We start from the raw sequence: 17,609 nt of genomic DNA, 5'->3' as shown, positions 1-17,609 counted from the left end.
TATGTGAAAACATAGTTTATTTTCTCACCCAGACATTTGTATTTTACTTTTACAAAATAGCAGACAAAATTTGGTTCTTTACAGTAGTACAGAATATGTGATATTGAAATATATACTATAGCACTTGAGTTATAAACACACAGCAAATGCATTATCACTCTACAGCCACCAAGTTTTCCATACATTTAGGATCTCATCAGGAAATAAACATTGCTTTTGGCTTAAATATATAAATAGTCTCTGATGCTTTTTGTAGCTACAAAAGCCAGTCTAAAACTACCACCATCTACCAAAGTGATAGGCTTTAGAATACAGTTTTGCTATCATGCCATAATAAGACTTAACTACAGGAAGCCAGAGGGATTGATCGCTTCAGCGCAGCTGCGGTTGCTCTACTTAACTGTGGCTCGAAGGTGCGCACTATGGGAGTCCAGAGGCGGCATTGCCTTTGAAACCCCAGCCGGTGGATTCTTTAGGGTCCAGCCATGTTGTGATCTGGGTTAGAGTGATGTCCGCCAGTCACTAACTATGATAGAGCGAAGCGGTATAGGGGCTTTCTTCATCCCTGAAAAAGTGAAATACAGCAGAAATTAGTGCTTATAACTATTCAGAAACACACACATATGACTTACTATCCATTTGCCAAAGAAGAGCAGAACTATACCAACAAAACGTGGTGTGTGCCTTGGAAGCCAGGGACAACCATACTTGTTCAGGTGAACCTTCTTCCCTCTTCTAAGGGACACTCAGTTATTAGAATAAACAGTAGCATTTGCTTACTTTGCTTACATAAAATTTAAATACATTAAACATACACTAAATTATATTTGTTTTGCTGTCTATATTCCTCTTCTTTCTCAAAAGAATTTAAAAGCCAGGAGTGGTGGTTCATGTCAGTTGGGAGACTGTGGCAGAGGATTGACAAGACTTTGAGGCCAGCTGAACTACACTGAAAATTTTATTTATTCAAAAATAAATGAATAAATAAAAATAAAAGAGGATTCGAGATCTATACAAAAATGGCATATATTATAAACCAGAAATTTTAAAACGAGGACTAAGAAATCAATATATTAACCATTAAAAAAAAAGACAAAGTGGTTGATCCTGATGTGGGTAGTCCTTCTGTATATGTGTTGTTTTTTATTGGTTAATGAATAAAGAAGCTAGGGCAGAACAGAGCTGGGGGGGGGGGGCAGTCAAGAGACGCCATGGAGCCATCAGAGGAGAAAGATGCAAGGCACCAACCAGAACCTTGCTGGTAGGCCACGAGCCTCATGGTAAAATAAAAAAATAATGGAAATGGGCTAAATTAAGATGTAAGAGCTAGCCAATTAGAAGCTAGAGCTACTAGGCCAAGCAGTGATTTAACTGGTACAGTTTCTGTGTGATTATTTCAGGAGTCTGGGCGGCAGGGAAATGAACAAGCGGCCTCCCTACTACAAGACCCTTCGCATCAATTTTACTTTACAAAAAAGCTGCAAACAAGAAAAAAAGGAACGAGTAGTTTGTGTCCCATCATGAAGTCATACAGGAAGAAGGACACCACTTACACAGAGAGAGTGAGGTTTGCCCGAGGGTCAAATTTCAAATTACACGAGGAATCTTGGGGCATCCTAGTCAACAGGAGCAGTGTCTTGACAAGGGTTCTAAGAATCAGTATTTTGTGTCTTCTCTAGGGCACTGATTCCCTTGGAGGTCTCATGAGCTGTTCTAGTTCCAGCTGCTACCTCCAACTGCCAGCTGGACAAAGAAGCAAACTTCTTTTTTTTTTTAAATTATTTATTTATTATGTATACAATATTCTGTCTGTGTGTATGTCTGCAGGCCAGAAGAGGGCACCAGACCTCATTACAGATGGTTGTGAGCCACCATGTGGTTGCCGGGAATTGAACTCAGGACCTTTGGAAGAGCAGGCAGTGCTCTTAACCACTGAGCCATCTCTCCAGCCCCCAGAAGCAAACTTCTTAAGCTAAATAACAGCGACAGCAGCAGGACAACAGGCACAGCCCGTGCAGCAGGGAGCAGCTCAGCTTGGATTTCATAGATTAGAGATGGCTTTCTAGGGCTGAGGAGATGGAGGCCGTCCACAACGAGCTTGCTGCACAAGCCTGAGGACCTGAGTTCAAACCCCAGAACCCACATAGAATGCTAGGCATGGTAGCAAACCCATAATAATCCCAGTGCTGGTGGGGCCAAGGCCAAGGAGATTCCCCAAATAACCAATCTAGCCTACTTAGCCAGTTCCAAAAGACTTACTTGGTCCCAAAATTACAAGGTAGATGCTAGGTGGTGGTGGCGCACACCTTTAATCCCAGTGCTTGTGAGGCAGAGGCAGGTGGATCTCTATGAGTTTGAGGTCGGCCTAGTGAGTTCCAGGACAGCTAAAGGTATACAAAGAAACACTGTCTCAAAAAAAAAAAAAATGTCATCCAAAGTTGACCTCTGACCACCGCACTCCTGTGCATATACATACCTGCACAATCGTGCACTTGTATACACGCGCGCGCGCGTGCACACACACACACACACTTTCTACAATTAAGATAAATTTCAAACAAGAACATTGTAAGAGTATTCTGGTCCAAACTCTAACACCTATCCCAGAAACTGTCACCTGCTCTCTTCTTTGAGTTTTCTGGCTGCCTGTGTTGATAGCTTAATCTGCAAATCAAGTCTCTGAAGGAAATCTCTGGCAGACACTTCCTCAGGCTGCGCAGGCTCGGGATCTGGATCCTGAGGACTGGGAGGGGGCAGTTCTTCCCCAGCCACCACAGGCTCCTCTTCATGACAAAAACTGCTGTCAACAGTTTCCTTTTCTGGAGAATCAATGGAGTTAAGTCCATTAAAGAGCAAAGGCTTCTCTGATAGAATTGGGATGCTCAGAGTCTTCTTCAGAAATATACAGTCATTGGTAAACAGTTTATTGGCCCGTTTAATCTGTTCCATCTAAAACACACACAAAAACAAGAAACAAAGAGTTACATACAACCAAGTTCCAGAGTTGAGATTATTATAAACGTGGGCTGTGCATATTCATCAACAATTGTGTGCAGTGCTGTGCAGGCTAGTTTCATGACGACTTGACATGAGCTGGAGTCATTTGGGAAGAGGGCCTCTTAGCGATTGATGTAGGGGGAGTACCAGTCCTGGGCAGGTGAACCTGGATAATGGAAGAAAGCGAGCTGAGGAAGCCATGAGGAACAAGCCAGTAAGCAGCACTCTCCATGGTATCTGAATCCATTCCTGCCTCCCGGTTCCTGCCTTAAGCTCCCGGCCTGACTTCCTTTGACGACAGAGAGCAAACTGAAGCAGACCCTGCCCCCACCAAGTTGCTTTTGATTATGGTGTTTATCACAGCAATAAAAAACTCTAAGGCAAATACTTTCTCTGCATTCAAGGGTCTTTTCCTCTGCAGATAACTCCTGGTATTTCAAAAATAACATGAAAGTCATTTCCTCCTATACAAGCAGATTTACTTGTATTGGGAACATTCTGTTGGTTGTTTCATTGGGTGTTCATTTTGGGGGTGTGTTTGTTTGTTTGAGACTGGATCTCACATCACCATGGTTGGCCTTGAACTTACCATATAGCTGAGCATGGTTCTGTCCCCACCTCCCTAGTGCTAACATTATATGACCCAGGCCTGGTTTATATGTTGCCAGGGATCAAATCTTGGGCTTCACAAAGGCTAGGTAAGCACTCTACCCATTGAGCTACATCCCCTGCCCCCTGCAGGCAGCTTCTAACATACATTATTTCCTCTATAAGGCACCTTTACTATCAATGGCTCTTAATCACTGAATTTTTATCAATTATTTGTTTTCATTTAAAATACATTTTTTTATTTTGCATGTGTGGGTGTTTTTATATATGTATGCCTATGTACCACATGCATGCAATTCCCCTGGAGGCCAGAAGAGGGCATGAGACCCTGTGAAACTACTATTACAAAAGGTTGTGAGCCACCATGTGGGTGCTGGGACTCAAACCCAGGTCCACTGGAAAAGCAGCAAGTGACCTTAACTGCTGAGCCATCTCTCCAGCCCCTTTAGCACTTACTTAATTCTTATTTGAACATTTCTGTTATCTGGCTTCTTTAAAAAAGTCTTTCTATTGCTACAATCTTACTTGCAGAGGGATCCCTATATCTCTGGAACTCTGCTTGGTGAACTAATGGACCCAGGAGGTGGTAGAGACATGTGTATGAGCAGAATGTCAAAGAATGCTGTAGGCTGGGGCTACAGCCATGGAGAAGGGCCTCTCAAAAGAAGGAGAGTTCTGGTTTTGATCCTTTTGACTTCAATTGGGCCTTAAAGAATTAATACCCGAGGGCCAGGTAAGAAAAGGAAATAGGGGACATTTTACAAATAGTGTGTCATTCTTTTACCCTACAGAGTGAAAATACTCACTGTACAAATAAAAGAAACAGGATTCACCAAGACTATGCACATGTGGGTGGCAGGTGAAGAACTGGATGCAAGTTTTTATTACCTCCGATTCTCACAGCCTATGCAGGCCTTCCCCACCCCACAGAGCTGGAAAAGGGGTGAAATACAGACTAGAGTGTGTATATATCTCCTGTCCCTCACAGTGGCTCTGCGATCTAACTCTCTTTACCAATGAGGGCATGAGAGAAAGTTAGTGGCCTAAGTCCACAGTGCTGGTGAGCACAGAGAATGGGGGCTCATACTAATCGGTTCTCAGTTCATCTTTCGCTACCTCCTCTGTTATGGTATGTCTATGCTTCCCCATACTAGCCTGGGAACTTGTACCAAGACAGGCACCTCACAGACACTGTAGCAGTTCACTTACACACAACTCATCTGGTGGGACTGTGCAACAGCCTGACAGGCTCTGTTCAGATCTCTCTCTGCCAATTTGAACAGCATGGGGGCTTACCTCACACACTTGTAAAACAGATACTATCTGCCAAAATGGGGCTACAAGGATTTAATGAATATGTGTGTGTGTGTGTTTATAGATAAAGAGAGAGAATGTGTGTGTGTGTGTGTGTGTGTGTGTGTGTGTGTGAGAGAGAGAGAGAGAGAGAGAGACTGATTAATAGAAAATATTGTCACTCACTGCTGCTAGGTGCTTTATTCATATCTATGCACATACATATTATATATGTATGTATGCATACCTATCCATCTGTTTATCTACTCTCTACCCAAACTATCCATGCAAACACGAATAAACTCAGGCACAAAGAGATGATTGGTTTAACAAGCACATACAGTGCTATAAAGATCTGATCTGGAATTTCTGTCTGACTCAAATCTGGAATCAAATTTTGGAAGCCTTTAAGGTGACTTTGAGCAAAAAATAAAAAATAAATAAATAAATCACATTTCTCTTTTCAAAAATCTAAACTAAAGAAAACAACAACCAAATGGGTCCCAATCCTCCTGCCTTGTTTTTTGTTTGTTTGCTTGTTTTTGTAACAGCTATACAGCCCTAGCTCTCCTTGAACTGACTGCAGTCCTGCCTCAGTCTCCTGAGTGATAGGGGCATAACATGTGCAATACAACAGCCTTTCCTGCTTTCTTATTAGGAGAAGCCATGAAAATAGGCTTCTCTACAGGAAGCTTTCAGTCATCATCATCACCATCATCATCACTACCACCATCATCACCATCACCACCATCATCATCACCATCACCACCACCATCATCACTATCACCACCACCACCATCACCACCATCATTATCACTATCACCACCACCATCATCACTATCACCACCACCACCATCACCACCATCATCATCACCATCATCACCATCACCACCACCATCATCATCACCATCACCATCATCACCACCATCATCATCACCATCATCACCACCATCATCATCACCACCACCATCATCATCACTATCATCATCACCACAACCATCATCAACATCACCACCACCATCATCACCACCATCATCATCACCATCACCACCATCATTATCATCACCATCACCACCACCATCACCACCATCATCAACATCACCACCACCATCATCACCACCATCATCATCACCATCACCACCACCATCATCATCACTATCATCACCACCATCACCACCATCATCACCATCATCATCACCACAACCATCATCAACATCACCACCACCATCATCATCACCATCACCACCACCATCATCACTATCACCACCACCACCATCACCACCATCATTATCACTATCACCACCACCATCATCACTATCACCACCACCACCATCACCACCATCATTATCACCATCATCACCATCACCACCACCATCATCATCACCATCACCATCATCACCACCATCATCATCACCATCATCACCACCATCATCATCACCACCACCATCATCATCACTATCACCACCATCACCATCATCATCACCACAACCATCATCAACATCACCACCACCATCATCACCACCATCATCATCACCATCACCACCATCATTATCATCACCATCACCACCACCATCACCACCATCATCAACATCACCACCACCATCATCACCACCATCATCATCACCATCACCACCACCATCATCATCACTATCATCACCACCATCACCACCATCATCACCATCATCATCACCACAACCATCATCACCACCATCATCACCACCATCACCACCATCATCACCATCATCATCACCACAACCATCATCAACATCACCACCACCATCATCATCACCATCACCACCACCATCATCACCACCATCATCACCACCATCATCATCACCATCACCACCACCATCACCACCACCATCATCACCACCATCATCATCACCACCACCATCACCACCATCATCATCACCATCACCACCACCATCATCATCACCACCATTATCATCACTATCATCACCACCATCACCACCATCATCACCACCATCATCATCACCACCATCTGTATATGTGAGACCAAATGTGTGACTGGGTTCCACTACATAACCTTGGAAATTATTGACCCAGGACTCATTATATAGATTAGACTGAGATTGAATCTACAGAGATCCCTTGTCTTTACTTCCTGAATGCCTTAGAAATTATTAACCCAGGACTCACTATATAGATTAGATTGGAGATTGAATCTACAGAGATCCCTTGTCTTTACTTCCTGAATGCCTTAGAAATTATTAACCCAGGACTCACTATATAGATTAGACTGGAGATTGAATCTACAGAGATCCCTTGTCTTTACTTCCTGAATGCCAGAATTTAAAGTGTGACCACCAAGCCCTGCCTTCTCCTTTCCTTAAAAAGAAAAAGAAATTTACAAAAAGAAAGATAAGTGGTAGTGGTCTGGTTTCTGGGAGATAGCAAAGGTGAAAAAGAGAGACCATGATGTGTAGGGGTATTTTAGAGAAAAGATTAAAATCTAAATATCCCAAGTACCTCTGGTTAACAAAGGGTCAGATTTGAGAGAAATAACTTGAAAACTTTGCCCATGGAGACTGAGGTATATTCCAATCTACACACTTGTAGGTCCCCAATATCCATCTCCTCCGATCTCCCAAAGGCAGGCTCCTCCAAAACAGCACGGGACACAGGTGACTCAGTGCCACCCCTGCAATATCACAGTGCCCCAGCTTCGCAATTCACTACTTCCATCCTAGAAGGATGGCATTGCTGACTCTGTTGGAGGCAATGTTCTCTCTCCTGCAGGAGGGGGAAGGGCTGGAGCTACAACCTGTCACCCTGCCACCAGGTGGAACCTGACATTGAGGTCACCTTGGAGGACAGCATGTGGATCACAGCCTGAAGCTAAGGGATCTCAGACCTTTCATTTTCATGAGTAAAAATAAACCCCATTTTTAACTTGGCTTTGGGTTTTGTTTTGTTTTTATGTTGTTTGTTTGTTAAAAACAATTTTTCTTTTTCCTTCCTTTACTTTTTAAAAGTGTGTGTGTGTGTGTGTGTGTGTGTGTGTGTGTGTGTGTGCGCTCATGCGTGCACACGTGCAGGTATTCAAAGAAGCCCCTGAAGCTGTAGTTACAGGTGTTTGTTAGTCACCTGATGTGTGTGACGGAACTTGAACTCAGGTCCTCTAGAAGAACAGTACATGTTCTTAACAGGCCCCAGAAATCTTTTTTTTTCCGCCTAAATACACATTCAGGACTGAAGAGATGGCTCATTGGTTAAGAGCACAGACTGCCTTACCAGAGGACCCTGGCACTGACATGGCTGCTAACTCCAGTTCCAGAGGATGCAAAATAATCTTCTGGCTTCTGTGGACTCCGGATATACATGGTGCTTGCACAAACACACAGAAGAGTAAAACACAATATTCATAAAATTAAAATAGATAAAATTACCAATTTAAAATTTAAATTAAAAAATAATTTTTTTTTTTTTTTTTTGGTTTTTCGAGACAGGGTTTCTCTGTGGTTTTGGTTCCTGTCCTGGAACTAGCTCTTGTAGACCAGGCTGGTCTCAAACTCACAGAGATCTGCCTGCCTCTGCCTCCCAAGTGCTGGGATTAAAGGCGTGTGCCACCACTGCCCGGCTAAAAAATAATTTTTTGAATAAATAAATGCACACTTAGTACAGGAGATGGAAGGAGAGTAAGAATTCTCTCTCATTAAAAGGTTTATTTTCTTTAAAGTAAGCATATATAAAGACAATATGGTGCTGGCTGGATAGCTCAGTGAGTTAAAAGAAGCACTTGCCAGGGAAACCTGGTGACCTGCATAAGAACCCTGGAACCCATGTAAAAGGGAGAAGGAGAGAATCGACTCCAGTGTTGTCCTCTGACCTCATGCAGGTGCTGTGGGATGTGCATCCATGCACACACACAAATAATACTTATTATTATTACTATCAAAAATTAAATTTTTTCCACGTAAACAAATCCACTTGGGTAACATAATATGTTATTGCTGACAAGTTTTAAAAACAGAACTAGCACATAACCCAGCTGTAGCATTCGGGTACATACACAAAGAGATCAAGTCCAAACAGCAGAAATCCCTGTACAACCATGGTGAGTGCAACAGCACTCACAACAGCCAAGCTACGCAATTGGTCTAAGTGGCCATCAACCAATGAATGGCTACGATAAAGAATGTGATGTTTACACAATGGTGTTTATTCAGCCATAAGGAAAAACCAAATCATGTCCTTTGCAAGAAAACGGATGGAACCTGGAGCTCCTCATGGAAAGAGAAAGAAGCCAGACTCAGAAAGGCTTGAATCCCCATGTAGAATGCAGATTCAAACAAAAAAAGACATGGAAACAGAAGAGGGAACAGAAGAGTCGGTAGGTGAGAACAGGGGACAGGAGATGGGAATGAGAGTGCAGTATGATCAAAGTGCACTGGATGAACACATGAAAATGTCACATTGTTTTGTACCATTAACATCTGCTCATAAAAAATGAGATAAAAGGAAAAGGGTTTTTAAAAAGTAATGATTTTGCTTGTCTTCTTGACAAGCGACAGCTTGCAGAACAGCACTGTCTCCAGACACTGCTACCTCATGTCAAAGGATGGGGTTAGCCACGCGAAGAGCACCAGCTAAGCTGCAGAGCAGGGAAACTGTGGCACAGCTGGGGAACAATAAGCTTCCAGCCATGTAAAGAAATAGGAATTCATCACTCCCTGCCATTGGCTAAGATCCAGTGTCAAAACTGAAGTTTATTTTGAATTTGCTAAGAAGCCCTTGACAGGCGTGGTGACACAAACCCATAATCTCAGTGCTGAGAGGCCAAGGAAGGAAGAGCGCTGCAACTTCAAAGCTACATACACAGAGAGGTTGAGGCTAGCCTACGATACTCAGTGAAACTCTGTCTCAAAAAAAGTAAGAGTGGGGTGGGAGGGGGAGGGTGTAGTTCGGTAGGTAGAGTCCTTGTTAGCATGTTTGAAGTCCTAGGTTCAATCTCCAGCAATGCTTCTACTAGGCACGATAGCACACGTCTGTAATCCCATGACATGTGTATCTGTAACCTCAGCACTTGGAAAATGAAGGCAAAAGGATTGGAAGCTCAAGTCCACACCAGCTGGATAAACTACAGTTGAGTTTGAGGCTAACCTGGAATACATGAGACCTTGCTTCAAAAAAACCCAACAAAACAAAACAAAAAGGTAGCTTCTCAGGATGAAAGAGGGGAGAGGTGTGACCTAATTATAGTTAAAGGCCACTAGGTCACAAACAAAAAACAAAAATCAACCACTCGGGAGCTGTGGGAGTCACACACAGTGGCAGACTAGCAACTGGGCGATCCAGGCCACAGAGGACTTTTATTTTTTAATCTTGTGAGGAATGCTTTCTATTTCCATCTTGAACACAGGTCTGGAAATTTCACCTCACAAGAAAGTAAGACAGCTCATGACCCATCCAAGGAAGAGCTGGGAATCTTGTTTCCACAGGCCTCTGCTCCTCCGCACAGCCATTCAGCCCTGAGAACAGAAAGGGTGACCTTTCGAAGTGACACAGAATGAGTTTCTGTTTCTCAGAATGGGAGGTTTAGCAATCAAACATTCGCATTCTCTCTTAGCCAGGCGTGAGCACGATGACCCAGTGAACCCAGTCTAGCACCTGGTGGCTAAGAAATAGACTGGAGAAGCCAAGCAAGAACCCTCAGGGCAAAATAAAGCCAAACACAGGCAGCCACCGCCCAGACCAACTGTCCTGTGAATCCATTTTGAGAAGGGGAATTTACACTGGAGAGAATTCACAAGACTTAGCTCCAAAAGTTAGCTCCATAGTGGCTGCTGGGCTTGGCTTGCAGAATAACCTCATTTACATATACAATTTCATTTTATCATTATTTTTACAGAAAACAGACAGAAATAGCAAATGATTTTTTCTGATGTGCCCTACATCTGTAACGTGTTCCATTCCGGATGTTAGTGGTAACCAGACCCTTCCCATCACCATATGCTCATGGGGGGGGGGGGGAAGGTAGCTTGTTTTTCCTTCCAGAAGAGTCTATTATATCCACTTACAGGAAATGCCCCCCATAGGTCATATGTCAGAAGGGGGCTGGAGAAATGGTTCAGCGGTTAAGAGCACTGCCTGCTCTTCCAAAGGTCGTGAGTTCAATTCCCAGCAACCACATGGTGGCTCACAACCATCTGTATGAGATCTGGTGCCCACTTAAGGAAAAGACCTGGTTAGTAGCCCTCATCAACTTAGACCATGAAACCCAATGTGGACACGTTCAACAGAACCACCATATACTGGCTGCCTATGCATGCTTCAGCATTGTCAGGCATACATTTGATTTCATTTCATATTATCCATCTCCTAGAACCGGAGAATAGTGAGTAGGTGAAATGGCTCTAGAGCTATCTTCGGGGTGGAGGGGACTTTCTGAAATTGAACGGTGACGACGACTTCACAATTGTAAACTTACTAAACATCACTGAATTGCACACTTAAGGCAGGGTGAATCGTGCGGTCTGTAATTATACCTCAGTGCCATGTCTGAGGGGGAAAATACATGAAAAACGATTAAAACCCCCAATCACACGTTACCTTGCCATCCCTTTCACTCTAGGCGGCACTGTGACAGCCAACAACCTCCAGCACATGGTTAAGCCCAGGCCTTGTCCTCCAGAACAGGAAGATCACACATTTTCTCCCGGCAGGTAACTTATGTGTGGGGAAGTGCAGAGCAACTCGGCTTAGGGCTAAATGGACAAGATGACCTGAGGCTAAATCTGGCTGAATCTAGGCACTGTGGCCTATTACGGCAGCACTCAGGAGGTAGAAGCAGGGAAGATCAGTTTACACATTCCCCCGATACAGAGTGAGTTCTGGGAGATATGCAGACAGAACTCCTTTGCTGCCTCCATTCCGAATTGTTGTTTCTATGCTGTCCTCTAGTTTCTCCAACATTTCTAAATAGAAATATTCTTAAGCGGTACCTTAGAGCTCTGACCAATTTCCCCCAGAGGCTTAGCTACAACAGGGAGGGGCCAGGATGCTGGCAGGAAAAAAAAAAAAAAACAATAGCTGAATCAAGAACCAGAGCGAAGGAAGGGGCCTAAATGTCTTAAGTATACAAACATAGCCAGGGACATTCCAGCACAAGCAAGTTAATGGTTTTCTCAACCAGACCCAAATGGTTTCAGTTTCCCAGAACGACCTCCTCAAACTCTAGTAGAGATGTCCAACTTGTGTGTGACTGAGTGTTGAAGTCACTGCTGGAGCAGGCGAGAGCACCCGCCACCAACTACAGCCAGGAGACAGAACTGCTCCTTCTTGTGGGATGGCTTATAACCCAAGCTCTGAAATGGAGGCAGGGGGATCAGGAGTTCAAGGCCAGTGTGGGCTATTGAGTGATTTCAAGGATAGTTTAGTCTACCAGAAATCCTGCCTCAAGAGAAGCAAAAATGGAGGGTCTACAAGATGGCTCAGTTGTTAAAGGCACTTGCCACAAAGTATGAGGACCTGAAATGGATCTCTGGGACCCACATGATGGAAAGAGAGAATTGACTCCTGTAAATTGAACTCTGACCGCCTCTCTCACACCAAGGTGAATGTCATACCTCTCCCCTCACCCAAAGGAGTAAATGTCATTTTTAAAAAGTTTTTATACTTATTTTTTTATGTGTATTGCTTGCGTGTGTGTGTGTGTGTGTGTGTGTGTGTGTGTGTACATGCCTGGTGCCCAGAGAGGTCAGAAGAAGGTGTCAGATCCCCTAGAACTAGATAGAGATGGTTGTGAATCATCATCTGGTCACTGAGACCAAGCTCGGGGCCTCTGCAAGAACAAGAGTACTCAACCACCAGGCCATCTCTCCAGCCCCACTTTAATCCATTCTTGCAGTTCACATCTTCAGCAGGCTGTTGCCCTCACTTAGTCCCAACCCAGGATCCTACCCTCCAGAGTCTGCTTAACTCCTTGGGCTACCATCTCATCCCAGTCCGACTTTCTGAGGATTAGGTGACTGCATGTGGAGGACCCATCAGGTGCCAGAAAGAGAGACCATTTGATCGTGCAGCCCTGTGTCTAACACGGGCCTCAAATAACCCAGGTTCAATACAAGTAAAGGAAGAAATAACAAATATGAGTTATTAGTGACTCCATGAAGAAATGTCGTATTTTCTAATTCACTGGAGAAAGAACTGAGCCTAATTCACCTGGATCAAATCTTGAACCGAATTCTTCTTTCTTATAGAGAGGCCTCCTGGGTCTCCAGGCAAATGTCTAGGTCAGGTAGACTCAAGAGAAACAGTAAACAAATAAGAAGATCATGCAAACAGGTCCATCTCTTTGACGTTATGACTGATGCTGCATCAATAGAAGTTCATACTCAAGAACCATGCAATCAAGTTTCCAAAAAACAAATCCATAATGTTTTAAGTAAGTTAATAATTTTACAATAAGTCACACTCATAGCTGGCTTGCGTGTGGCCCTGTGCTACAGTTTAGACACACTTGACACTCTATCAACAGATCACCCAGAACCTAGCCACTCACCACATCCTCCTGTCTTCACTGCTTTGCTCCAAATTACTGCTCTAGTTCCTCTGCATCACTACAAAAGCCTTCGTCCCATCTGGTCTCTCCTTGGTCCTGGTCCAGATAGTCTAATGTCCTTTACAGTCAGGCCTAGTGGACACACCAGCACTCCAGAGGCTGAGGCAGAATTACAAATGTGAGGTCAGACTGGGATGATACAGGGAAACCTTGTCTCAAAACAAAATCTACCTGTGTTGGTTAGTTTTGTGTCAGCTTGACACAAGCTAGAGTCATTGGGAAAAGGGACTCTCAATTGAGAAAATGTCTCATATAAAGTTGACCTATAGGAGCTGGGCAGTGATGGCATATGCCTTTAATGCCAGCACCCAGGAGGCAGAGGCAGGAGGATCTCTGAGTTTAAGACCAGCCTGGTCTAGAGAGTGAGTTCCAAGGACAGCAAGTGCTGCACAGAGAAACTTTGTCTCAGAAAACCAAAATGAAATAAATTAAATAAGAATAACACTTGGGGCCTGGAGAGATGGCTCAGAGTTTAAGAGTACTGGTTGCTCATCCATAGGTCCTGAGTTCAAATCCCAGCAACCACATGGTGACTCACAACCATCTGTAATGAGATCCGGTGCCGTCTTCTGGCCTGCAGGCATACATGCAGACAGAATACTGTATACATAATAAATAAATAAATAAATCTTAAAAAAAAAAAAACAAAAAAACACTTGGCCATTATGGAAAAGGTTCTGTTGTTGGTTTGGCTAATGGTTTTATTTGTTCATATAGTTTTATTATTCAGTGCTTGGTACTCCAGATGTGTAGCCCAGGCTGACCTGGAACCCCTGCAACCTTCTGGCCTCAGCCTCCCCATGAGCTACTAGTCTTATGGGTGTGTACCAATATACCCAGCTTAAGATAAATATAATCACTTTCCCTGGTTCTATGTAACCAGTAGAAGCATCTCCAAAACAGTTTCATCAGCTCGAATTCAGGGTTCAAAGTTAGGAGAGACTAAAAAAGCCAGGCGGGTGATGACACACGCCTTTAATCCCAGTACTCTGGAGGCAGAGGCAGGGGGATCTCTGTGAGTTTGAGGCCAGCCTGGTCTACAGAGCAAGTTCCAGGAACGTCAGGGCTACACAGAGATACCTCTTTCAGGAAGAAAAAAAAAGAATTAAAAAAAAAGAAAACCAGGTGAGTTTTCTTTAAGAGAGCACCTAGCAATGTATGGATGAGAGTAGGAGGGTCAGTGTCTGGTGCTGCTAACTAACCTTCAATGCGCAGCACAGCCTCCTGAAGCACGAATCTTCCCAACCGAATCAAATCAACAGAGCTTAGCGTGGTGATGTACACCTGTACTCTAGCAGGAAGACTAAGAGTTCAAGGTCATCCTCACCCACAGAAGGAGTTAGAGGCTGACCTGGGCTACATGAGACCCTGACTTGAAAATTAATTAATTAACTAATTAATTAATTAATATAAAAAACATATTAACAATAGTGCTGAGCTTGAGAGATCATGTTATAGACTTCTTGTAACCACAGGTGGAGTACCTAATTCATTATACCTGACCCTAATACATTAGAATCGGAAGTTGGGGGTAGAGAGACACCAGCAGTCAGGAACACTGGCTGCTCCACCCTGGACCAGGCTTGTATTCCCTGCACCCACAAGGTGACAAGAGATTGTAACTCCAGTGCCAGAGGGATCCAAGGCTCTCTTCTGGCCTCCACAGGCCCCAGGAAGCATGTGGTACACAAACACACACGCAGGCAAAACACCACCGCACATAAAATAAATAACATTTTAAAAAAATAGAAAATCAGAAGCCTTTATAAAAGTCATGAAAATCTGCTTTATACTTTAATGGGAAAGGATGATAAGGCTAAAAGTAACATTAAACAAATCACAGGTTAGATGTCATTTGAACGAAGCAGATGTTGAGCAGATGCAAGCAATTCAAAAAACCGTAGGTCACAGAAAATGTCATGGCAGAGACTGCTCTTCCAGAGAACCAGGGTTCAATTCCCAGTGCACACATGATGGCTTACAAGGACCTGTAACTCCATTTCCAGGGTATCTGACACCCTCTACTGGCCTCCGTGGGCACCAGGCACACAGGTGGTGCATATACATACTTGCAGGCAAAACACTCACACACACAAAAATCAAAAGTCATTTTCCTAAAAATGAAAACAGGCAAATGTGGTGCCTGGCACACAGCGGGTACCCAGCAAAGAGCAGCCACTGAGATTTCTCAGTTCTGCTTTTCGTTGGCTCTGACCCTAACCAGACCCCGAGGATGTGCATGAAGGCAGCTGGACAAGTATACTCACATTAGAACTGCCGAGAGGGGTCTCGAAAAGGGGTGTCAGAACGCTTAAATGATAGAAAAACTTGCTGGCAAACAAACACCTGGTTAAATATGCAAAATAGGTTACGCTGAAGATGCAGATAAGATCATCTTTCTTCCGATTGCTGCCCACGAAGCTTCGGGGAAGAGCACTGAAAACGGATACCGGGCTCCAATGTAAAAAGGCTATCACACAGCTCACAGTTAATTATAAGTAATTTTAATGAAACAATTTGTTCCCTCAGGTTTCCATGATCTTCCCTGAGGTGTAATGCAATATACCCAAGACGCAAACCCTTATAAATTTGTAAAACACAGCTCTCTAGCTCACCTAGACCTCAGTTCCTGGCTGCTGTTTAGCGACAGGTGTCACGTTCAGGGTTGCCAGTGAACCCAGGGGGTGTAATTTCACTTCTAAATAAAGCAGCAGAATCGATAGAACCAGAACCATCCCTGGGAAGAACTGCACATCCTGACTCATCACAGCTTGTTTACATAGCGCAGAATTCGCAACGGTCTGGCTCTGAGTAAATAGGTAGCGAGTTCCGGGTAGAAAAACGGGTAAAGGTGGCTGTGGGTGATGACAAAACCGCGGACCTTCTTCGTGTTTCTCACATGCTAGACACGATCTGAGACTAGCAAAGCACGGGGAACGCCGTGCACTAGCTGGTCGGGAAGCCCTGGCGGCCGCCCCTATTAGCAGCAGCAGCAGCAGTAGCTAGCAGCAGCTTAGACTCCCATTGCAGTTGCAGCAGCGCGCGCCGGGATGCGGCGCGGAGACGCACGGCCTGCACCCCACCCTCCGTTCCCGTCCCCGTCCCTGGTCCCTGTCCCCGACCCCGCCTGGAGGCCGCAAGCCCGGGCCGCGGAGGCGCGCTCTGCTCACCGTGACTCCGTACTTGAGCGCGATGCCCTGCAGCGTGTCTCCGGCGCGGACCCGGTGCTCCACATGGCGCTCGATGATGCCGGCGCCCAGCGGCGCCCGCACGCTGGCCGTGCTGCCGTACGAGCGGGTCTTGGTGCGGGCCAGGCTCAGCGACAGCTCGGCCTCGTCGGGCTCGGAGCCGGAGCGAGAGCGCGGCGGCGGGGAGGGTGCCGAGGGCCGGTGCGCACGGGGGCCGCCTTCCCGCGGGGCCGGCGCAGGCGAGAGATCCGCCATGGGTCCTGCCAAGGCCGCCGGGGCGCCGAGCTCGCCAAGGGGGCGGCGCCTCCTCCTCCGCCTCTTCCTCCTCGCTGGGGCTGCTGCTGGCCGTGCCGCGGGGGCGGCATGCGCGAGGCCGAGCAGGGAGCTGCGGGACCCGCATGGCGTGCTCGGCTCTCTGAGGCCGTGCGCCAGGGAGAGGAAAAGGAACCGAGGTCCCGCCACAGTGTGCTGCTCCTGCGGGACAAGGCCCTGCGGAAGCGGGAGCGCGCTGAGGCCTGTGGGCGGGGGGAGGCCCATGGAGGTGTCCTAGAACTCAGGTGGACCCCAGAACCGTGCAGACTAGAAAGAACCCGAGTACAACCTTTGCTGGCCATAGTAGACCCCCACCAAGCTTTGCTTGCTCTACTGATTCTGCAGTCAGGCCAGCTTGCTCAGTGGTACCTACTTTATGACATCAAAGTCTTGGTGGGAGGAAACCTTAAGATCACTGAACAAAGCTTCTACAGGTCCCTCGCTACCCTGGGGGTTACAGTTCTTCTGACACCCTCCCAACAAACACACACACACACACGTTGGCACTAGGGGTTGACCCCAGTCTTGTGTGGGCTAAGCAAGCTCTATCACTGACCTATGATGCCCACATACACCAATTCTTTCTATTTAGTTCTTAGGCCAGCTTGGTAGCCGCTAACCAACCC

The 17,609-nt window shown here is 45.3% G+C and overlaps 1 protein-coding gene across 2 annotated transcripts; it reads right to left on the bottom strand.

Annotated features, from left to right (window-relative positions):
* On the bottom strand, positions 1–17,165 carry Lysmd2 (LysM domain containing 2). 2 transcript variants are annotated; one of them, XM_057768086.1, is made up of 3 exons: positions 16,654–17,165; positions 2,618–2,949; positions 1–565 (listed from the first exon to the last, which is right to left on the bottom strand). In XM_057768086.1, exons 1-3 carry the CDS (start codon positions 16,924–16,926, stop codon positions 523–525), a joined length of 648 nt encoding a protein of 215 aa, XP_057624069.1. In that variant the 5' UTR covers positions 16,927–17,165; the 3' UTR covers positions 1–522. The 2 variants fall into 2 exon arrangements, with proteins under 2 accessions (XP_057624069.1, XP_057624070.1); XM_057768087.1 differs by lacking the exon at positions 16,654–17,165 and adding an exon at positions 8,155–8,212.
* Between the last annotated feature and the right edge of the window lie 444 nt (positions 17,166–17,609).

The sequence above is a fragment of the Chionomys nivalis genome, chromosome 4 (genome assembly GCF_950005125.1).
Source record: "Chionomys nivalis chromosome 4, mChiNiv1.1, whole genome shotgun sequence".
NCBI classification, from domain to species: Eukaryota; Metazoa; Chordata; class Mammalia; order Rodentia; family Cricetidae; genus Chionomys; species Chionomys nivalis.
This window is presented reverse-complemented; position numbering and strand designations above follow the sequence as displayed.